Source organism: Scophthalmus maximus, chromosome 1 (genome assembly GCF_022379125.1).
Source record: "Scophthalmus maximus strain ysfricsl-2021 chromosome 1, ASM2237912v1, whole genome shotgun sequence".
NCBI classification, from domain to species: Eukaryota; Metazoa; Chordata; class Actinopteri; order Pleuronectiformes; family Scophthalmidae; genus Scophthalmus; species Scophthalmus maximus.
In genome coordinates, this window is record NC_061515.1 from 13,917,027 (window position 1) to 13,941,105 (window position 24,079).

At 42.3% G+C, this 24,079-nt stretch overlaps 2 protein-coding genes across 7 annotated transcripts; both read left to right on the forward strand.

The window, feature by feature from the left end:
• The first annotated feature begins 1,064 nt into the window (after positions 1-1,064).
• Positions 1,065-17,665, forward strand: zyx (zyxin). 3 transcript variants are annotated; one of them, XM_035641728.2, is made up of 10 exons: positions 1,065-1,467; positions 9,179-9,415; positions 10,136-10,401; positions 11,218-11,313; positions 12,142-12,714; positions 12,926-13,067; positions 13,746-13,915; positions 14,394-14,572; positions 15,260-15,380; positions 15,487-17,665. In XM_035641728.2, exons 2-10 carry the CDS (start codon positions 9,193-9,195, stop codon positions 15,598-15,600), a joined length of 1,884 nt encoding a protein of 627 aa, XP_035497621.1. In that variant the 5' UTR covers positions 1,065-1,467; positions 9,179-9,192; the 3' UTR covers positions 15,601-17,665. The 3 variants fall into 3 exon arrangements, with proteins under 3 accessions (XP_035497621.1, XP_035497602.1, XP_035497611.1); XM_035641709.2 differs by having other exon boundaries at positions 1,065-1,360; XM_035641718.2 differs by lacking the exon at positions 1,065-1,467 and adding an exon at positions 1,522-1,865.
• A 485-nt stretch (positions 17,666-18,150) lies between these two features.
• On the forward strand, positions 18,151-24,064 carry kel (Kell metallo-endopeptidase (Kell blood group)). Of its 4 annotated transcripts, XM_035641366.2 has the most exons (18): positions 18,155-18,380; positions 19,186-19,492; positions 19,582-19,875; positions 19,963-20,084; positions 20,408-20,566; positions 20,650-20,721; positions 20,806-20,994; positions 21,078-21,238; positions 21,340-21,451; positions 21,561-21,656; positions 21,759-21,857; positions 21,947-22,024; positions 22,299-22,405; positions 22,500-22,589; positions 22,678-22,745; positions 22,864-23,024; positions 23,119-23,208; positions 23,296-24,064. In XM_035641366.2, the coding sequence occupies exons 1-18, from the start codon at positions 18,345-18,347 to the stop codon at positions 23,440-23,442; spliced, it is 2,388 nt and encodes a 795-aa protein (XP_035497259.2). In that variant the 5' UTR covers positions 18,155-18,344; the 3' UTR covers positions 23,443-24,064. The 4 variants fall into 4 exon arrangements, with proteins under 4 accessions (XP_035497242.2, XP_035497251.2, XP_035497234.2 ...); XM_035641349.2 differs by having other exon boundaries at positions 18,151-18,380; positions 20,650-20,994; positions 22,933-23,024; XM_035641358.2 differs by having other exon boundaries at positions 18,153-18,380; positions 19,258-19,492; positions 20,650-20,994.
• Positions 24,065-24,079: the final 15 nt, after the last annotated feature.

The window sequence follows — 24,079 nt, forward strand, 5'->3', positions numbered from 1 at the left end:
CCTTGTTTATCAAGACATATTCTGGAAAAAAATACAAAAACAATTCACTGTGAAATATTTCTTCAATCAATCACTTCATGTCAAAGGTCAAAAATGTTTTGTTCTGTCCAAACAATGAACCAAAACCTGCAGATATTCAACTTTCTGAAACCTGAAATGATTTGTATTTTTTGTTCGAAAATGAATTGATAAATTGCAGATTATTCTTCTGTTTATCAACTAATCCGTTTATAGTCTGACAATTAAAGCTCCAATAACAGAACAATGTAAATTACTTCAAACTGAAATGCAGTGATAGACATGAAAGATTTCTTGCAGTGTACAAACAATGGAATTGAAAGTTTGGTTGAGATTCAAAGGTTTCTGGCTACATGAGATACAATGTGCGTGTTGTCATAGAGGTGGCAGGTGTGCAGGATGGGAGGTGTCATTTAACACCAAGTTGAGGGGATCACACTTATTATCGTGAGGAACGAACTCCTCTTCTTGAGAGAGAGTCATACGTGCATCTACTCTATAATCAGGCGTACTCCACGTGTAGAGAGAGGCAATCTAACTTGTTGCATGTTTACTGACTTAGTGCAAAGCAAATAGCAATGTGGCAGTCCACTTGGCAAGGGACGGATTAATGCCTTTACAATCTGCTTTCTTGTTGAGGCAAGTGAAGGAGAGACCCAAGGCCAGTCTTGTATTCTCCTTTTTTCCCCACCCTCAAAGTAAACAAAAGCATAAACAGCCAACTTCTTCCACAACCCAACTCAACTCGAGCATACTTTCTTCAGCCACTGTACCTCCTTGTGTTCGAAGAACCCTGACCGCTTTTACTGTCTGTATCTAATCAAGCCTTTAGCCCCATTATCTCTCCCTCCCTCTGCCTCCCCCATTCCCTCGGTCTGACCTTACAAGGAGAGGCAACAGGGTTGATGTCACTGAATGAAGAATGCTGCAAGAATCCAGAGAGAAAAAGAGAGCAGGAGGAGGGGGAGAGGAGGAGGTGGAGGAGGAGGGGCCTGACTGGACAGTTTATGAACACACACGAACACACACACACACACACACACACACAGGGAGACAGAGAGAGAGAGAGAGAGAGGTGCTGTTTACATAGTAATACACAAGTCCTGAGCCAAAGTCAAACAAGAAAGAACTTGTTTGGAAGGATGGTGTCATTCCTTTTCCAGGGCGAGCAGCACAGGGGGAGGGTCTAGTAGCCGGAGAGGGGAAGAGAGAAAGAGAAGTTACCATTACAGACAACTCTTACTCAGCTGCACCTACAGGGGGAGAGGGAGAAAAAAAAAGGAGAACAAAAGGAAGAGCTTCAAGTAAAAGGGAGATCCACGCTGCAGCTGCATCCACAGGGGTAAGTGATTTTGATCTGTGGTGAATCCGGATAATAGGAGGCAGTGGCCTGCCCTACTTCTGTTGAAGGAGGGTGGGGGGTTTGGCTGCTACAGGTTACCTAATAAGGTAAGAAATCTTTTGTCAGTGCAAGTGTCATGATAAATCATGTTACTCAGTCGGGGGCTGTGGTTAACGCCCCGGGCAACCGGCACCTCTGCGCGTCTGTCACATGGCAGCTGATGGAGCTTATTATATGATATTTAAAGAAAACAACTGCTGCACACTCTGGTTGAGAAATACCCCCGCTGGGCGGGCGGTGTTCCGAGTGTGTTCGATACAAGTGAACACGTCCCCCTGGAAGTAGTGGGGGCCGATGGACGATAATGCGCGAGCTACGCGGAAGCTCCGAGAGGAAGTGCGGCGACAAAGTTAACGACGCTCGCTGGCCGGCGGTGGGCTCTTGCGTTCGCGAAGTAACAACCGTTAAACTCCGGTGACAGCCCGGTGGAGACAAGCCGTGTGAGGTAAGAGGGGAGGGGGGGCACAAAATGGGGGCAGAGTTGGGTCCGTTTCTCAACAGACACTTTAGCTGTTGACGAGCGAAAGCCTCTTCGGAGCGGTCCCGACCGAAGCTAACGTCACTGCCGTTGGTGTGGTTGTCAACGAGCCCGAGAGGCGGCGGACACATTGACCGCACGCTGGTCGGTGTAGCAGCTAACGTGTTCCGTGTTCCGTGTTCCGTTAGCTACAGCGCTAAACTGATTCAGACCGATCCGAGTCGAGCTAATGTCGCCCCGACGTTCTGTAGGCTAATGTGTCATATTAGCACAATTATGTTTAGCAAAATTAGCTTTTCTGGGTAAAATATATTTATTCAAATATATATATATTTCTATTGTGTATATGAGTAGATAGTGAGGAGTGGTTGGTGAAGCCTAGCTGTCTGTCTACGTTGGCTCTGGTTGTGACCGTTGACCCGTAGCTGTCAGCTGTCAAAGCGCTAGCTAACAGCTAACAGCTAGCAGTTGGCTAACTCGCTCTAATCAATGGGCTTTTTTTCAGGTGGGCGGAGCCAGAGGTGTTTTTTTTAGAGAGTATATGCTTACAAGGACTGACATTTTCTCAAGTCTTAAAAGAACGTTGTAGGAGCGCCTGAGCTACAACATTGTTGACTCCAGTCGTCACGTTCTTCTCTTGTGCCCTTGTTGAGGCCTCATTCTTTCACACAAGTGCGGGTATTTGGGGGCGGTGACCCAAGGCCACCTTTGCAAACAGGTTACAGTCGTTGAGGTTGCAGGATCAACTGCTTATCACTATGAAATGTTACCAGTTCGTGGTCTTCTTGCAACAAAATTTAACTCAATGGATTGTAAAACAAATACATTTTTGTTTGCAGTCAGATTAAAGATTTTCTCACAAGTAAGTGTCTGCTGAACGAACTGCCCTTTGTAGAAAAGAAATTCCTCGGTGAAGACAAATAGAGATAATCAAGTTTTTCGGGACAGTGTCTAAAACAGGTGCAAGTAAATAACACATTACAATGTTGTAAACTCACTCCCAAACTTCAAATAAGGCCTTTATGAGTAGTTGATATATCAGCCAGCGATACAAAGAGCAAATGATGAAATATTTGAGTTTGGTAGCACTTGAGCAGTGAAGTGTAAATGGACGGCGTGCTAACATAATACCAAAAAAAAGAGATCATTAATTATCAATTTCAGTTATTCAAAAAGGCACCTCCTATCGTGTTTGTTTGCACCTCCAACTAAATGTAAGATAATTCACATTTGCACTATTATCCTGCTTATCAGATCATTGATTTTGTGTTGCACATGTAAGCATCTTATTCTCGATCCCGGTTTAGGTCTTATCCAGGTTTTTAGAAACCTGGATAAGCACTCGTATAGAAAGACTACTGTAGTATGTAAACTGGATCTGCAGGGATTAGTTGATAAATCCCTTCGTTGATTGATAGAACATGTATTGCCAACTATTTTGATAATCGACTGAGTGTTTTTTTTGTATTCTTTTTTAAGGTTCTCTGGTTTCAGTTTCTCATTGTATATTTATTTATTTAGATGTTGCACATCTGTTTGCCGATGATCAAAAACCTGGTTACTGTAATGACCATGCCGATAAGCATAACCAGGTTCCTCATGTTTCATGTCTATATCCAGATTGTGATCAAAACCTGCAGAGTCAAAGCCGGGATAATAAAGGATGTTGGGAGACTACATGAGAATTAAGGCTATTTTAGCATAGAATTACTACCACTCTGAGAATGTGAAAATCCTGTGATTATCTGTAGCCACACTGCTGTGCCTTGCTGCTCTGATTTGCCTTTTAATCAACTAGATAGGAGGGAGCCTCAATCCACAGCCACAGCCACGGTAAACTGTGTTCAAGAATAATTTATAGCGAGAAGGCTGTAGTCTGAGGTTTGTGTGGTGCTTCCGTTTGAACAGACTGGTATTATGGTCACTGACGCCTCAGTACATAGGCGAGGCAAGTGAAAATCTGTGAATGAAGACGATCTGTGAGTGGCTGAATGTTACCCTATGTGACTGGGGTGATGAGGAATCTCCTTTAATTGTAGCCCTCATGAGTCAAGACACACAAGCTATTCTGGGGTGTCTCTTTGCTTCAAATCACTGGACGTCTAGCTGCTTGATTTTGACTTTGCCTTTGCCTTTGACTTGCATTGTTTTACTGTACGTCAGTTCAAGCAGACAAAGACAGAGCCCATTGGCTGATGGTATTACCAGTTTTGTGATGTTGCCATTTCACTCATTCACTAACCGCAGACGGTGATGGAGCATAACACTGGTGCTGAATGCATGTCCAGTGACCTGAAAGATTGGACTCAAAAGGGTTGTCTGTCCCCGCATTAGTGACCCCCCCAGCCTAGACACGCTTCCCCAGAAACTGTGTGTTGTTAACACCAGAACAATAGCGAGTTTCATAAACAACAAACTAGTCACTGATTTAATGACTGACAAGACATGGAAGGAATTGCTGGAAGTACTGTCAGAAATTCAGGTTCTTGATGAGTAAACCGATAAAGAACGTGCTTTATAAGCATGGAAAAACCTTTCCTTTGTTTAAATTTCTTTTTGTTTTTATTGTTATTAGTCCTTCAAGTATAGATTGTTAGCAGGCATCATAATAATGATCGTATTACTTATATATGGGATCCTTTTCAAGAGTTGTTTTTAAACAGGGACATCCCTTAATGAATTGCTCTTCCTGCATATGTCATTGGGTTTTTTGTGCTTTTTGGGGGGGGGGGCAAAGACAACGGTTCAATCATACACCATGCTACCACATGTCCCCATATTACCCTTTAAAAACCATTAGCACAGTATATAAACTAGAATTTAGTTCCTCTATGACCACAAGGCAAAGACCTACTGCTGAGTGAAACCGTTAAACGTGCGGTAAATTCCTCCCTAACAGCATCTGCACCACGCATCTGTGCCTCCGAGTGAATTTTATCCTGACTGAGATAAAATTCAAACACAAGGAAAAGTGTGCCACAAAAGAGCCCAGTACTTTTGATTTGTTTGAGCTGGTTATTAGTACATATAGGACTTAAAATGCTGAGTCTCTGTTTCAGGTCTTGAAGAAGTTTGACAGTTTTCTATTAGGGCCATTATTCTCCAACCACGTAACTGAGTGCCATTGCCCTGCTGGAGTGCCATTTAGGCTGATTACTTTCTCCCTCCATCCCATGTGCAAGTCAGTCCCTGATAAGATGGAATGAAAACCAACTGTGTTGTGGTGCCTAAACTAAGGCTGAGGACCAATTTTGGAACCTGTAAAAAGCCATGTGGAGTTTATACAAAGTTCAAAAGCAGCAGAGTACAGTATGTGATATATGCTGGGGCTTACGTAAAGGCTACAAAATGTCATCCTCCATCACAGATGTAAAGTAGAAATGATTAAATGCAGCCTCAAGTGATGTCATGCAGTGGTGGGTGTGAGATGAATGAGAAGTGGAAAAATGTACAAGAATGAATGGGACAAAAATGATTGTGGCCTGCTACAGAACACAAGTCTGTACGTCAGTTTGTGAGAGTAAGTCAGAACTTAAGAAAAGAGCTCAGGTCGTCATTAATGGACCAAATAATGTGAAAAAGGAAATGTAGAGAAGGGAGCCGTTTGGAGTGTAACTGAAACAGCAAAAAAGATGATGTCATTGAGTTGTAGTGCAAAATATGTTCCTTAGTCGAGGGTCTCTCTCATCTCAAGGATCAGGTTTCAAGATGGATTTGAAGTGGGACTGCTGGGGCTGAGTGTGTAGCTGATCTCATCGTGTTAAATCCCTCAAGGCCGTATCAAGGAACAGATGGACCCCAACCACTAGTTATTATAACTGTTGAATAATTAAGAAGACTATTGCATATTGGCTCTTAAAAAACAAGGTAGCTAAAGCTAGTGTTATGAAAAGACTTAAATCACAGTCTGTATCCACACTTGTCAAGCACTCCCTCTAGAAAGCCCTCATAGATCCAATTGTTATGTTGATATTCAGACGTACAAACCTCATTTAAAGAGCTTCATCTCTTTTTGTATTAAGTGTCCACTCCATTCATCATGAAGTTCACTGGGTAAATGAGTAGCCAGCTGTCGTCCATGAGACCCTAATGTACCAGTCTTGTCTTTGCTTTTAGTTTTTTTTTCTTTTTTCTTTTACAGAACAATTTGCTTCACCATCCTCCCTTACTTATTAATGCAGAAATTGTCTGAATTATTAAAGTGGCACAGTGTTATGATTATTATAAGTAGGACAGTGAAATGGATGAAAGCTTTTCTAGGTTGAGGTTTTTGTGTTCCACTTAATGAGTCGCACGTGCCATTGGATTATTTTTCAACTGATTGCTGTAACCTCCTCAAAGGGGCAGTAAGCAATTCTAAAGCAATACACGTTTTGTAAAATTCTGTGAATATTTTCTTACGGTCCGCAATCTGTCGGTTTTGTGTGTGCAGTGTGTTTTCAGGCCTGGCTCTGTAAATTGAAAACAAAAAGATGGTGCAGACCGCACCTCACAGCACTGTGTGTGCAGTTTGTAAACATCACTCCGCGACATGTTAAGAGACGTGCTAGCGAATTACGCTACGACTCAGGGGTGAGCGCGTCGGTCTCATATACCCGAGGTTGCAGGTAAAAAAAAAATAATACATACAAAGTGTACAAACACACACAGAGCGATCTGATAAAATGTATTTAGTTAACGAAGGCTGAACCATGTCCCTGTGTGTACTAAAAGTATTGTGTAACCAGAAGTCTGAATACATCTGTGATTCATAGCGGGACGTCTCATGACATAATGCAACAGCTGGCACCTCTATGTGGCTAAAGGGCATAAATGGCCTCAACCTGGACTTATATGGTTAAAAAATTTCCACAAATGTTGCATTTAAGGAAGTTGACCTGAAAAGCAGAAGTGGTGCTCTCTCATCAGAGGAGCTTGTCATATCATGAGATACTTTCAGGAGCTGAGAAGAGTTTTTTTGTCTTGTCAGAACTTGAAGTGATGCGTGTGCTTCCCAACAAGAGGAATGAGGATGAAATGGTTCTTTATTTAATTTTTTTTACTGTGAGAAAAGCCCCGTCTACATGGTAATTGGCAGACTTGATCTCATTATAGAACGGTTGTTTTCCAAATGTTAACTCGATTATATCTAAACGGTGCGGTTGCAGTTTTCTGTGGCCTTCGGAGGGGTCTCGTTGAGTCTAGCTGAGGACAACAACTTCAACAGCAAAGATCTAGTATATTTAGCAAAAAAAAAATTAGACTTTTAGGCTTATGTAGTATTTGGAATTCCCTGTTTATGTGCAAATCGGTACACACCAACTCCTATGCTGTGACAGAAATATTGATGTTAAGAAAGTTTGTGTTGTTAAGAAATCTGTATCAAAACACAACTTTATCTGCTGTTTTCTAGTTTGATTGGTTGTAAACCCATCTTTTAAGAGAGACTGGAATAGCTTTAGTAAATGGACTGTATTTATACATCGTATACATTATGTATAGTCTTATTGACCACTCAAAGCTTTAAAGCACAAGACACACAAACCCATTCACACACATTCATACCCCGCTTTTTTCTATCACATTCATACTCTGCCGAAGAGCCACCAGAGGCCATTTAGGGTTAAGTGTCTTGTCCAAGGACACATCGGAATGCAGACTGCGGGGAAGCTGGGATGGAACCCCCGACCTTTGGGTTGGTGGATGACCGACGCTACCTCCTGAGTCACAGCCGCCCCCATAAAACGTGCAAATAATTATTGCATTTATTGAAGTACTTTTGAACAATAGATGACGCACACATGTCTTAACTATAATTGTGGCATTCATGGAGGCATCAATGTTGTGTAACCGTCATCAAGGTGAAAAGGGTAGATCCCACACATCAAAGACAAACAAATGTCATCTACAGTTGGTACTACCTGAAACTCATTCTGTTGCAGGTTTTGTGTTGTGGCTGTATGACATGTATGTTTTACAACCTATTAAAAGCTGCGTAAACAGTCCTAACACTAAGTTAATCACTGCCACAGGGTTTTAATCAGTGAGATTATTGGGCACAACTATTTCAGAGCCTTAGGATTGAATAGTTTGTTAATGCATAAAATGTGTGTTTGTGTGTTTTGGGAGACGAGGGTGGATTGTGGGGTTGAGCTCTTCACTAAAGGTTATGTTTGGAGGTCCAATGGCCTTCAGGGAAATATGTCCAGTCTCTGCGAGGAATCTCTGTAGTTTTTTTTAACCACCAGAATGTGTAAGGTAAATATTTGAGCTCACCCTCTTTACTGACGCCCGTCACAGGAAAATGCTATGATACTCACTATTGTCCCCAACCTCAAACTAGTCTGTCTTTTATAAACCTTGGTATCGCTGTGTTTTAAGTCCCAGTAAACGGCCATGTGTTAAATATTGTAAATTGTCTGTGGTATCTGGGAGTGCCACTTTGTCTACTGTGTTGGCTCTGCACATAAATACAGCCTAAGGACATTTTCACGCTCTTTTCTCTCATTCCGCTGTAGACCATTTGGCTTGATTTTGTGTTTAAAGGGATTCAGTTACACTGGATTTATAGTATGCCCAGCAGTCGTTTTCTTTTTACTGCCGCATCACTGAATCCAGAAATGCTCCAAACTACTTTAAAGAGACACTGTGAGCCACAATAAACCTCTTTTTTAATTAGTTTAGCTAAAACTTTGGGGGTCAAAACAGCTGTGCTTCAGTTATTTAGTGTTCAATAAGTACCCATCTGCATAGTATACAGTTTATGAAGTTGGTATAAAAGAAGTTAATGTTTTCTATTAATAGGAAATGCCGAACAATATGCATTGAATTACATAGCAACTTTAGAAAGCTCCTGCCAATTTTAGAGATCGGAAAAAAATAGAGAAAGGTTTATTACTCTCTGTCGTCTTTGCAGCCGCCTCACCAGCATCCACAATTTGTTTTAGGTTTTATAATAAGGAGAGGCTCCTCTGTTTTGTTTTTTCAATGCTCGGGATGACAGCAATCCATCAATACCAACTTTTGTCTGCATCTTTGAGTGTACTAAATGTTGTCCATTTTCAGTGTGGTTGCACTACAAACTCAAAACCTTTATATAGTTATTGTGACAGGCCAAATGTATTGTTAAAGTGCCATCACCAGCAATTCACCTGCGACAAACCCAACTTGCTGCCAAGGAACGAGAGCCCTCTGACTTTATTCAGCTGATTTATGTTGGTTTGGGGTTCGAGAGTAAGACTCATAAGAATTTATATGCTGCTGTCTTAACTGTCCACAATGTTTCTTGTGTCTGTCCCCAGATAAACACAAAAAAATGGAGGATTCCAACAGCAGCAAGCCGTTCATGGTGACATCCTCTCTGAACTTCAAGGTCACTACCCCGTCCTTCTACAACCAGCCAAAGAAGTTTGCTTCGGTGGCACCGCCACGGCCCAAAAGCCTTACCCCTCCCTCTGCTCCGTCACCGACACCAGTAGGCACAGGTGTGATTGGTCGAGTGGGAGATCTGCCTCTGCTGCCCCCTATGCTCTGTGATGGTATGTGTTGTATTTTCACTATTTTGTGAACCATTTTTCCAACTATCTAAAATGATATCCAATCAGTAAGCGGCCCGTCCCCTACCCAACCTCCTGCTGCTTGTAATGCTTCTCGTACAAAGCTTCACAGTTGAGTAAGTAACAGAAACACTTCAGTTGTGTGGCTCTGTGGTTTTAACGACTTGTCTCTGAGACAATACATTACTGCGCTGCATTTCCGGCCTTTTGGTCATTTTTGTCAAATGTTGAGATCGTTACAGAGACTCATAGAGTTTTTGGCCTCAGGCACTATAGAGTAACACTGTTTGTTTTTTATGGGCTCCTTGTATTGATTATATTGTGCACATGTACGAGAACACCCAACACAGGCAGGGATATTCATCCAAAAATCCGCTTTGAAACAGTTTATGAAAAAATTTAAGCTGTTGATGTTATTTTGGTAAGAAGTACGTGTAAACACAACTTTTCATTGTTTAAACAAAAACTCCACAGGAAAACATAAATCAGGATAACCATATTTACATGGCAGGACACACTTTCACCCTTTGACACATGTTCTTTGCAGACATTCAGGGAATAACGGCTGATGATCATCAATGATGCTTCTAGCTGGCCAAATCCACTGCACAATGTTTTGTATTCCTGTCCTTTTGTATTAAAAAAATAAAAACATTGTTTCATCACAGATCTTAACCAATAAACCCTGTTCATTTTTGTCAGACTTCCCACCCCCTCCTCCTCCTCCTCCTCCATTGGATGATGACTTGCCAGCACCTCCGCCTGAATGCCACACCTTACCCACTGCCTCTGACGTCCCCCCTCCTGCCTTCCCCGCTCCACCTCCAGTGGCAGAGGACCTGCCCCTCCCAGCTCCCCCCGAGGAGAGTGTCTGTCCACCCACCTGTCCCTCTCCCCCTCCTCCCCCACCCCCCCCACCTCTCCCTGCATCCAGTGCCAGTATTCCCAGTGCTGCTGTGAACCCACAGGTACGTAACAATTCAATCTGAAGTTGCTTTGGCTGTCCGCATTTTTCCTCCTTGTGCTGCATGTAACGGCATTGAGGTATAATTTGATCATTAGTAAGGACACTGGAGGATATTGTTGTGGTGGCAGGAAACGCTATCTTTTGAGATTTTCCCACAAATTATATTAGCATTAGTCGAGAGTATATTGCCCAGTTTCATGCCTATAACAGGATTATTACACATTTATGCCACCGAAACAGTGCAATGAAAGGTTTATTGTAGACATGTTAATGGAGGACACAATTAATTGCATTTGGTTTGTTAGGCTTCAAAAGCATTTCTTCTTACCAAAAAAAGCACAGAAATAAAAAGGGCTTGGTATGAACATACCTCCTGTTGAAATTAGCAAAGAGGTTCTAAATTCCTCTAAGCAAACAACGGAATTAATAATTTAGCATTCTGTATTCTTCTCTCATTCAACCAGGGAAACAAAATTCAAACCATATTAATTTATTCAAATCATTAGGTTTGTTTGTTTGTCATTCATTCTGCAATGATGGCTGTTGCACCTCAGTAACTGCTACAAGTAACTGTGAGCACCAAAATGTTTCAAACAGTTTGACTATTTTTCAGTCGACATTTTGGAAAAAATAAAACGGTCATGAGTCTTTAACAAACATAGTTATATAAACATAAATTTAGTTCACATGTATTTGCCATTTGTGTCATTATCACCCAGTTTCCTGTTGTTTATTCATCCATGAATTTGCTTCATTTTGCTAATATAAAGAAATGTGCTTTTAGTGACTCTTTCCTCCTTCTGCTGTCCTCTGCTAGAGACTAATGGAGAAGCAGAGTAGCTTCGATCAACAGCTTGATTGTCTGACTGACTTGCTGTCTGAGATGGAGACCAGGGGACCTTTTAACCCTAAGGTACAAAGCATGGACACACTGTACCGAACATAAGACCTCAGGATTTTTTAGAAAGACCTACTGTACAGTATGTCCTCTGGAGAGGTAAAGAACAGATGAGAAGGGAAGTGACAGCAGACGTTGACTCAGGAGGCTCGACGTAGAAACAGAGAATGAGTCAGAGGGTGAAAAAAGGAAAAAGCAAGGTAGGTCAGTGGAAGTAGTTTGGAGAGATGCCAGGTTGGTTTTATAAGTCATTCGTCATCTGTTCAGGTTGAAAGCTCAATGATAAGGGAACTACACACACAAGCACACCAGCCCGAAAGACAAAACAAAGAAGTGAGGTAGCTGGTGATTCACATTGAGAGGAGACACTTGCAGAGAGTGGGAGCGAGAGAGAGACGTGCCCACAGAACTGAGTTGAGAGCATGAGAGTGTGATGAAGTCAGATCATGCTGCCAGAGACCCAGTGAAAGGGCCATAAATGGAGAGTGTTTTTATCCAACTTGGAGGCACTGGATCAGGGAAGAAATACGTTGGCTCAGAACCACAAAATAAATGCGAAAAACGAGTGGAGCAATTCTGATAAGCTCAAACTGTTCAAGTGTTTACTTTTAAGAGAAGTACGTCATTCAATATAATTTCAGCATTTCAGAAATATTTTTCACCGGATATTAACTTCCTTCTGTTGAGTTATAGTTTATGGTAAATAAAGGTTTTATGTTTCTGAATAAATTCAACACCAGAACAGCATCATACTGAATTTGTCTTTCTGTGTCCTTCATTTTGAGACAAAACAGATCTGTGAATAGCTCATTTTAATGTTTTATTAATGTTGTTTATTTTCAGTTACCAAGCAAGTATTCCTCAGCACCAGCACCCAAGCCTTCAGCACCTCCCCCGACTGCTCCCAAACCAGCACTCTCCTTCCTCCCCCCTCCTGAGATGGCAGACCGGCCACCTCCAGCACCTTGGGCTGAAGAACTCAAAGCCAGAACGAACCGTCAAGCCAATCACAACTCTGCACAAAACGCCGCTGCTCAGCCCTTTTCCAAGGCCCCGGCAGTCGCACCCAAGTCAGGTTTCGGAGGGAGAACAGCAAATTCATCTGTCTCTCTGGCGCAAAAACTGAACCAAAATCTGAACCAGAAACCCACCCCAGTCAGTGCAGCGCCAAAACCATCCCCTCCTTTTGCCAGCAGCTCTATCCCTCCACCTCCTGCAGCTCCCCCAGCACCTCCGGCTCCACCAAACAGCATGGTGGCTGCCCCAGCATCGAATCACATTAAGAGCTCTCCTTTTGCCAGTCAAGTGAATGTGAACCAAAATCCTCCTGCTGCTGTGCCTCTTCCTCAACCCAAGACGATTGCATCTCCACCCTCCTCCTTTAACCAACCAATGAAAACTCCCCCTGCATCAACGGTATGTTTCATCTTTATGTGGTGACTAGGACACTGTATTTGTGTTGTATAAATAGCTCTGTACATGAACAGTAACAGTGTTTTCATAGGTATGTTTCTCAATCGTAAATAACAAAATGCTCTATAAGACATGCTGTATGAAACAATGTAAATAATGTATAGGTATGCACTAATGGCTTCCGTGTGTGTGTGTGTGTGTGTGTGTGTCACAGCCATCACCCCCTGGCCCAGTTCCTATCCCAGGTGGAGGAGTTCCTCTGAACATGAGGGAAGTTGAGGAGCTGGAGAGAATGACCCAGGATTTTATTAAAAATATGGACAAACATGCACCTGTCATCACCTCCCCTCCTACAGGTACAAACGTTCTCATTCCATGATATGTACGCACATAATTTTTCTCACTCTCCGCCACTGATCCTTTCTCTCTTTCGTATGATTGTCAGAGAACTGTTTTTACACACCTCTATCTCGCACAACACAATTCTTTGTACTATTGTAGATTAATGACTGATGTCATCGTTGCTAATTGCAGTCATTAAGTAGCTGCCAGTCTTCACATTACAGCAAGTTTGGAGAAAAAAAATAGAAAGAGACGCTGGGAGTGCGATATAGTGCTGACAAAGTATTACCAATAACGGTTTAAATGTTCCAACACACAAAAGAAAGATAGATGTTATTTTGTTGTCAGTTTGCAGAATGCAAAACCATTATGGAAATTGAAATTTTATTCACAATCCAAGTCCAAGTGTGGAAGGCTTTTATTCATCTATTTTTCTGCTGTTGTGGTTCTTTCCTCCTGTCGTACTAATAGACCCATAACAGCATCTGTCGTATGAGACTGACGTTGCAACAAAGAGTCTGTACAGCTGGACAAATCCATTAAATATTTGGTTTATTTGTGGAAATAACTTAAATACAGTATTATTCTCTGTAATTAGGGAAGGGTGCCGAGATTAACACAAGCAGAGCAGCAAGATAAATGTATTTTTTAAATAATCTTTCTCTTTTCAACCCTCTATATTCCCATCTCAGAGGTTTGTGGGAAGTGTGGCGAGGCTCTATCCCGCACTCAACCCGCAGTGAGAGCCATGGATAAACTCTTCCACTCCAACTGCTTCTGTTGCATGAGTTGTCACCGCCCCCTGCAGGGCATGCAGTTCTATGACAGGGATGGCGCTCCTCAGTGTGAGGACTGCTACATGGTAAGTACACATATGTACAACATATGTAGCATGAACAGTAGCATTTAGAAGGCAACTTTCAGCATGGGAATGGATGGAAAATATTAATTCTTGGAACTAGTGATTACTGCATATGCAAAATCAATTCTAAATGTATGTGTTGCTGTTGTTGTGAACATAAAATGGTGCGGAGACATGCTCTTGTTTATTTCCGCATTTATTGCAGCTACACACTTACATTGTGGCAGAGTTTCCTTATAAACTATGTTTCTAGTAAAAGGCAAATTCTCATTTAATTTTCTTGTTACACTTAAACTTGGATATGAAAGTTCACAAAACAGACTTCAATAAGCAAACTACTGAGTGATCACCATTAATCTTAAGTATTCTTTGCATATTTATAGAAAGTGCTGAACAGTGATTAAACAGCGAATGTGCGATCTCCAAGTGTGTTTCAGCGTGATTGACCTTGTTTCAACTCCAGTCTCTTCTTCCTCAGAGTTCCCTGGCAGTGTGTTCCCGGTGTGGAGAGAGGATCACAGACCGTGTGCTGAAGGCAGTGGGCCAGTGTTTCCACTCCCACTGTTTCCGCTGCAGCACCTGCTCCTGCGTACTTGAGGGTGCGCCCTTCATCACCGATGACAACAACAACCCCTACTGTGTCCAGGATTATCACAGGTGGCTACTAAATGTGGATTCTTCAGCTATTGACTATTACGTCTTTATTCATTTCTTATGAGAAACAGCACTCTATTTGCCATGCTGCTGCTACATCTGCTATGTTTACATTTGCTGTCCACACTACTCCAGAGTTTTCGAGAGCTTAAAACAACCAGTGCAGTGTCGTAGTATGGACGGGCAAAAACTTAGACGCAGTCACCCGCATTCTCTTCCTGATTGGGTCTTATCAGTCACGATTCCACTACCAGCGATGAAGAGTAAACTGTGTTCACACTTAAAGTACTAGTTTCCCCTTGTCATCGCTCCAGGAAAAGAAGAGTTGTTTCTCGTTTCTAAGAATATTCTGTGACTAAGTAACCAACTTCAGAGTAGACAATCTGCTTCCTACCGACACGCACATGCGTAGTGTATGTCAACGTGAGTATGGACGGAGATTGAAACTGGTATGGAGCTAAAACACTCGTCCGTAGCCTGAAACTCATTTCCCACATCTCCTGGTGATTTAAAAAAAATTCCACTGCTTGCTCAACTGTGGTTTAATTAATTGGACTCGAAACAGCTGATGAATCCTCACAACCACCAAGCCCAGAAGCAACACATTTTATTCATGAGAAAACGCTGCTTTAGATGTTTTGTGACAGAGAGCAATCAATTGACGGCCACTTGTCCACCTCTCTGTTACAGGCGCTTCTCCCCTCTGTGTGTGAGCTGCAATGAGCCCATCATTCCAGCCCCAGGCAGCGAGGAGACAGTCAGAGTTGTGGCTCTTGACAAGAACTTCCATCTCAAGTGTTACCGTTGTGAGGTAAGACATAAGAAATATACTACTATAGTAGTATATTATATTATATTACATTACGTACTGCATACAACAAACTGCTTATAACTATATGTATCATTTTGTTCTGCAGGACTGTGCTCGTCCCCTCTCCATAGAAGCAGATGAAAACGGCTGTTACCCATTGGATGGTAAAATCCTGTGTATGAAGTGCCACACCCAGCGAGCCAAGCAAGCTGCACAGTGATTGTGTGAAACAGTGAACCAAATCCAAAAGCACAGGATTCACTCGGCTACCGTTTTGCCTTCGCAACAGGGCTTCGTTCAGTGTGTGTTCGCGGGAGTGAATGTGAATGTGCTGCATGCAGATACAGCGTAGTATCCCTTCGTCTCTGTTCACTTCAGTGCAGAAGTAATGTACTGCATTGAAATAGACTCCATCATCGTTTATTCCCCAATCTCTAACTCTCCAATCTCTCATTTAGCCATCTTTGTGAGTTTGAGCGTATCTTTTGTACCAATCCTATGTTTACTCAAAAAAAATTCCAGCATAACTTGCACAAAGAAATAGTTTGTCTCAAGAGCAGCCTGAAGAATATAAGGTTGCCTTTCTCTGTTTCCCAACTCAACATTGTCAGTAGCACCATGTACTGAGATATTTCCATTTTAAAACTCTCACTGGCTGGTCTCCCTGTGAACGTGGTAACGATACTGATGTTACTGAAACAGATTGTTACCATCGGGTGAGGAGTATCGAGAACCTTCCATTCCAACATTCCACAGTTTATACCACTCTGGCTCCATCAATAGAGCATCTTCAACACTTTGGCAGTCGCTGTGCCTGCCAGCATGGTTAATGATGCTTCCCTAGAAACGGCTGTGTATCAGCCAATCTGCTCTGATAGCTTTGTAAAGTCGTCTGGGGCTAAACATTGACTTGCAAAAAAAAAGATCAATACAGTGAATGTTGTTCTTAGTTTCTTTGTGATGCAAATCTGATCTTTTACAGGCATGCCTTGAATTTATGTCTTGTTGTTTTCCTTTTATGATCATAAGTATAAGGCTTTTTTTTTTCTTTCAAAAAATAGTTTAGAGCTGATTCAACAGTATTACATATTTTAGATGCATGCTTTATATGCACAAATTATGAACAAACTGAATAGCACAGAATCCATTCCAGGGATCTCACGATTTAAAAACAGTGTAGTTAAAAATATCAACTGCATGGCTGAAAATAGGACCTATTATGTGATTGTTGCACAGTTTCATTGTGAAATACAAAAATTCCTTCAGTGTCACTTTGACGCTAAAGCCCCTGCACATGATACATTTTAATTAAACACCTTCTCAAGACATAATAGTATCATTTTTTTATATGCATTTTTTAAAAATGTTTTGCTTTAAATAATATAATTTAAGTACCTTTTTTCCTATTATGCATTAAGGTTACATGTGTACCAGTGCTAAAATAAACTGTTGTGACAACAGGAAGTCGATCAATAGAGGTGTTAGCTTTGAGCTTTAGGTAACAGATGTTGAAACATACAGTAGTGACCAAATATTTCAGAGCTGTTTGCGAGATTGGGGTTACTAAAACAATTATGTTCAATATTTTGACATTCATGTATGTTTTTTGTGTTTGAGCCCAGTTTTTTTCTCTCGATCTATTCTGTTGATTCAGTAAATGCCACTATTCTTTCCGTTATTCATCTTTTGTACTTGTACTATTTTATTCCTATGTTATTGTACTGTATTTCATTGATAAATGCCTTCAATTATTTGTTTATCACTTCTAGCCGGGCAATGTGCCTCCAGACTCTCTTGTATTCCATTGATCCTTTTGAATTGAGCCCCATTTGCAGCCACAGAAGCAAATTCCTCAATTTACTCAAACTTGTTACACGTGCTTGCATCGAGCCTGGTGCAGTATAACACCAGAAAGAACAACAGAACATGGCAACAGTGATCCAGCATTGCATGCTAACTGTGTGGGCGGTGTTGGCCTTTCCTCTAGTATTATGTCTTTTGTTTGCAGCAACCACTCCTCCTACCTTTGTGGCCCTACTTTTGTCGTCACCATGTGATATTTTACATATAATAATGCCTTCACAGTTGCATTTATCTTTCTATGTGTTAGGTCCTATCGTATTACATGCGGATGCCTTGTCTTTTCTTATAACTTTTTTAAAATAAATTTCCTGTTTAAAGTGTGAATGTGTATATGTTTATAAAACAATATTTAGCCCCACCCCTCCATCCTCCGGCTGTATCAAAAGATAAACAACTAAATAAATAAAATGCTAAATACCAAAGGTTTTTGATTCCGTTTTCTCATCTTTAGGTTTTACAATTTTTACTAGTGTACTTGTGCCACCGTGTTCTCTCTCTGGTTGGCTTCCATGTGACATGCATGAAACGTGTTTCCTCCGAGTCTCTCAGTGATGTGCTACACAGTGACATGACCCCCAGGACGCCAAACTGCTCTATCAGTTGTTACCAGCCATGTGTTGCGCTGATAATGACGACAGCGGACATGTGTGCGTGTGCATCTGTGTGTTTACTTTCCAGGAAGAAGTGCTGCCCCCTCACTCAATGCAGTGTAACAATGTGCAAGCAAAAGCAATGTGTCGGCCTTGACTTGCCAGTCCCTGCTTTCTGTTCCCGAGCCTTTGACCCTGCAGACAGGTGGAACAGGGAAAACACAAAAACCATCTGCATACCACCACCAAGTTCACAAACCACAAAACATCCCCATGAATGTCCCACATGTAAAACCACATTCCTTGCCTGATTATCTGAGTTGTGAGGAGCAGAGGTACACCTCGTCTGCAGAGTTGTTTTTTATCAGCGTCAGATGAGGAGAGAAGTGAGTGATGGAAAGAGATAGAGAGCTGAGATGACAGCTGTTTGACGGAGGGACAGCAGGAGGAGGTGCACACGAGAAACATCACATGTGAGAGACGCCAGAGAAGCACAGAGCACGACATCCATATGCTAAGAATGAGTGAAACTCCAATAGAGCTTGAGGTAAGGACTTGACGTTTGCCATGTTGTTTTGAAGCTGTGTTTATCATGTTCACATGGAAACGAGGCTGGTGTGGGTTTTGGTTACTGGAAACTGGAGCAGTGCCATCCATGATCCTTGGAAATTGTATTACTCAACTTATGACGTTTTGAAGCTATTGAGTGAGGTCTGCAGTGTGCTCAAACTATGTTGAATATAATGTTTGAAGCAAAAAACCAAACTGATGTTGTTTCAATTAGCATTTTCCAGTAACTTTGGCAAAAATACATAAACACACTCCTGATGTTAAAATGTGTTATGACTACTGAGCTGTCAAGTAATATTTGAATAGAAAAGTATGTGTCAGTGAAGATATACTATTTTTGTCGGTATCATTTTGTATCTTAACAGAGTGGGCTCCAGCAGTGTTTGATTAATAATGGATGTGTTTTTGGTAGTGGATGAGCAGTGGGTTAAGTGGATGGGTAAAATCACTGTTTAAGTCTTTTGAGGTGTTTTGTCATGAAGTTAGGGGGATGGTCCTGTAGATTTAGGATCTGTGGCCCCCAACATGAGGACGTGGCCCCCGCAAGGACATGCAAGATAAATCTAAGGTGTCAACAGATTATGAATAAGATAGAAAAAAGAAGAAAAACACTCAGCAACACTTTTTTTTTTAAATCTTTGTTTGAAATTCTGGAGACGTTTATTGAAATGAGAAGGACGAACTTTTCAAAGTTGCAAACCCAAATATTCCGATTTGAGAAGGTGAATCTTGGTATTTTGGTGAACCCAGTTATTTTTAGTTTTTCGCTTGCTCACTTCCAGCCTCAGCTATCAATCCAGCCATCGTCACAGACAGAAGTTGAGAGGGGGCTTCGGCCTCCACCTCTGTTGCAGCTGCCACTCCCCAACCAGGATCCCTCGGAGATCCAGCAACAAACCCAGCTCCAGCCTGAGATACCGCTGTCAGAGTCCGGCCCCGAGCACCAGCACCAAGCAAAGTCACTGTGGATAAGACATCGAGGGCTGCTCCTCCTCTTGTTGGGGTTCTCCTTATGTGCTGCCTTGTCGGGATTAATTTACTATATGCAGCTGAATCCTCGAAATGAGAGCAATAACCAGACAGGCACTGGTAGGTCTCCATAGATTAATGATGATGCAACAAAATTTGGAACTTTTCTAACTGGTCTCTAACTTATCTCTTCCTTCTCTTTCCAACAGTGACTCAATGTCTGTCCCCAGCCTGTCAGCGGGCCTCGGCCCGACTCTCCATGTCTGCGGATCCTTTCATGGAGCCCTGTGACTACTTCTTGTTCACATGTGACAGACTCGCACGAGACAGTCGAGGGAGACAAAGAGGACAGGGTATCCCTGGACATCCACAGAACCAGAACGGGAAATCCCGGAGGCCAGAGAGCAGAGGAGAAAATAAAGAGAGAGAAGACAGGGGACTGAGAGGGGGGGAAAGACTGGACAGAAAAACTGTGCTGCTGCAGTACCTCAGGGAGATTTTGGGTAGGGGTCTGCAAGCGAAGAACATCATCTCATGTAGACAGGGAGCGTGCTGAATGTCACTGTATGGTCTGAATTGTGTTTTCACAGAATCGAACAACAGAGAAGGTGGTTCAGCTGTGCAGAAGGCCAAAGGATTCTACCATTCCTGTTTGGACACCAAGACAATAGAAACCGCTGGCGTAGAGCCCTTCCTCACACTCATCCAGAAAGTATGATTTACACATATATCCTTGAATAATAATTCCCCCTGAAAAGTTTTTCAGTGTTCCCCTTTTGCCTTTCTTCTTAGAGGTTCAGGAAAATGAATTGTTCATAATACTGATCAATATCTAAGGAAGCGTGAGCTTTGGGCTTTGGACTAATGTGTAGACTAAACATCACCTCTGGGGAACTGTGATGGGCACTTAAATATCAATTATGGATGATGGCAGATGCATTATTTGTGAGAGACACGTGTTAGGAAGTTTTTAGGTTTATTTTCATATTTTTGGCCTGTTCTCTTAATTCTGATCATTTGTTTTTGTGTGTCCAGCTGGGAGGTTGGGCAGTGTCAGGCCAGTGGAATAAGACTGATTTCAACTCCACCCTGAGCCTGCTAATGAGAGACTACGCCACCTTTCCATTCTTTAACCTCTATGTGGGCAAAGACCCTGAAGAAACTGCCCTTGGGTCGACCAAAAGATACATACAGGCCGGTATCTGTTCGGATTATTTGTGCGTCTTAATAGAGGTCTTTGTTCCGTCGCTTAATCCAAGTCTCCTCTTTGTCAAAAGATCGATCAGCCAGATCTGTTGATCCCGATTGAATGGAACAGCAAGACACTGAAGTCTGAAGCGAAAGCTGAGGTTGATCACATAGCCAGTCTACTCTTGACTCGATTAATGTGTTACATCCATCTGTTCATCATTCTCCTGCCTACTTTCATCCAGACAATACGTCCCTTCTTGGCAACGTGTCAGAGGTACCTGGCGCTGTTGGGGGCCCTGCCCAGCAGCAGCATGATCCATGTGGGCATGTTCATGTCTCTGTCCTCTGAGCTCGCTGTAGCTGCGACACCTCTGCAATATCGCCTTTCAAGGGGACAGCTCTTTCAGCGCATGTCCATCAAAGAGCTACAGGTACAGCAGGAGGAGGCTCTGTCGCTTCACACACATGTCTGAATTAATTGAAACAGATTCCTTTATGTAAAATGTCCCCACAGATCCAGGCACCCGCCATTGATTGGTTGGGCTGCCTGCGGGCCGCGTTCCACCCACTGCACCTAATCGAAGACGATCATGTCCTTCTGCATAACTTACCCTACATGGTGCACATGTCCCCCATCATTGGGAAATGGCTGAACAAGCATGAGCCGAGCAACAGGTATGACTGTGCTGTATGTGACTTGAAACAACGCACAAAATTTGATATGCAAATACTTTGCCCTTTTTATAACCTTTGCTGCCTCACTTGATTCCACTCAGCGGTCCCCTTCAAACTTACATGGTCTTGAATCTGCTGCACACCCTGATGCCTGCCCTGGACTCCAGATTTTCTGAAACAGTTATGAATGTATCTGTGGGTAACGCTGACGTGGTTAGTCAACACAGTTGACCGTAACATTTTCCGGAAAAAAAAAAAAATTAAATTAGGCCTGTGAATTGATTTGTCTGAGTCACGTCTACCTTGTGGAACTCCTCACCAGACATCTCCTCGCTGGAAACGCTGTGTGTTGGAAACAGAGAGAGGATTTGACTCAGTTCTCACGCACCTTCTCCGAGAGAGGACGGCACACAGAGAGGTGGGGAGGGGCTGTGGGGATCTGGGGCAGGATGAATTCAATTGTGATTAAAGTTATGAGGCTGATGAGCTTTGCATTAAAGAGCTCTTTATCGTTCAACAGGCAGAGGAGATTATTCAAAATATCTTCTCCTCCTTCAAGTCTAAATTACACGAACTCAAGTGGAGGGATCAGAAGTCTCTCCAGTCTGTTATGACAAAGGTAACATTTGAAGCAAGAATGGATGTTGCACTTCTTCTTTTAACTCCATTGTGTTACCATTTTGATACCAATCATCTGGATTCTTCCAGGTTCAGTCCTTGATTCCCAGACTCTGGACTACAAGTGAGATCTCTGGTGAAGCTGAGCTCGATCTGCTTTTTTCCACGGTACTCTACACACCTCCAAAGGCCCTAATGAGTCTCTCTACATTTGCGTCAAATTTTTTTTATGCGTTTAGCGAAATACAAAATCTCAAGTAATCAGTTGAACACTCTTTTTTGAATTCAGCTCCACCAGTGGTCACTGAGAGTATAGAAATGGTCAGAGTACGTTCAGGCGTACTTGGCGTGAACCCAGGAATCCACCCATTTTAAGGATCTGCCCTTTTACTGCAACTGAAATCAAAGAGCACCGCTGACTCCACAAGCCGTCTGTTTTCAGGTGTCAGTGGGTACTCACGGCTTCTTCTCCAACTATGTCCAGCTACTGTCCTTGTGGCAAAAGAGGCGCAGGAAACTCTTGACTGAACAGATAGAGTCGGCCGATATGTGAGTGTTATATACAATTATATACATTGTACAAAATATACAATTTAAGTTTTAAGCATTGGATTGATTTCTTTTCCTCCCTCATTTCTCTCAGTCTGTCTGTCACACCACTTCTCCTGCGCAATGAGCTCCTCTTTCCCATGGGAATGTTTGTCCCTCCTCTCTTCCACCCAACCTATCCCAGGTAAAGAGTAGACTGGTTTTAAAAGCACTATTAATGTTGGGTTTTTTAAATAAATATTTTTGTCATCATTTAACTTTATGTTTAACAGGGCAATGAATTATGGTGTGATGGGTTTCCTTATGGCCAAAGATATCCTCCACTTGCTTTTGCCCGACAGTAAGAGAAGCTCACATTTGTTGTTTTCAAGGTTACATACGCGGGAAATGTTTTTCTTAACATTCCACTTATGGATTGGTTACTGCAATATCACGTCCGTGTCTCTGTTGTGCTGTAGTTTACTCTCGGAGTGAGACGGTGCACGCTGTGGGGGAATGTGTGTGGGCTCACTATCTCACTGTGACAGAAAATGCAGGCAGAGGTGGAGCCTTTTCTCTCTCAGCAGCGCAGCGGCAGGAGGTGTGGGTGCAGTATTCTGCACTGCAGATTGCGTTGCAGGTGAGGAGCCCTCTTCAGGCCTCAGTCTCCGTGTGTGACGACGACGACGTTATTATGCTCATACATCCACATTATGTCCATTCTCGTTCCTCAGGCTTATCATCAGAGTCTGAAGAGCAGTCCGGCGGACACCTCCATCTCAGGTTTCTCACACACTCGCCTGTTCCTCTCATCCTTTTCTCAGGTAACGTACCCTAATCATTCCCTCTCAGATTTCATCTCCCTTCCTCACAGCGACTGATCCAATATCTTTAAATGTGATCTTTTGCAGGTCAACTGTGACTTTGACCCATATAATGAATTCATGCCCTTGGAGCCATCCTTCTTGATTACAGTCATTTGTGCCAAGTCTCACCTGTGTCCTACAAGTCTACAGTGTCCCAGTAAAACCCAGCAACATTCATTACAAACATGCTAAGAGAGACTCCTCTGGAGACCGGCAGGACGTTGTTTTTTTGTTGTTGCTCAATATTCTGAATAGTCGGACAAAATATTGTCTTCCAATGTGGTGCTGTAGAAATTAACCTAGTACACTGTGGATGTTGGCAAAACTGTTGTTACAGAAAATGTTCTTCAATATGTACGACTCAGGAAACACTGACCCCCCCCCCCCCCCCCATTGTATTTGAGATGTGTTTGCATGTACCATCAATTGCACAAGCTGTTTAGAATTCATTTAAATAAAAAACTATATATTTGAATAAATGTTTTCACATTTCACTTCACTCTTTCGCAGCAGTGAAGTACTCAGATCCTTCTCTTAGGTAAAACTACAAATATAGTATCACAATATTCCAGGCACAACTCACAAATCTGCTGGCAGATCACACAAATCAGGAAGGAAGACGCTTAAAATAAGAAGAAATTGGCCAAAACCTGCGGGGAAGTAACACGGTTCTTCAACAAACCAAGGTGCATGGGTTTGAAATGGACTTCCATTTAAACCTTCCCATAAAGGACAGAAGAAGAAAACCAAGATCAAAAACACATCAGCCTCAGATCTTCCCACTAGAGTAATAAACTTAAACCTTTCAAACAGACTGAAACGGTATATT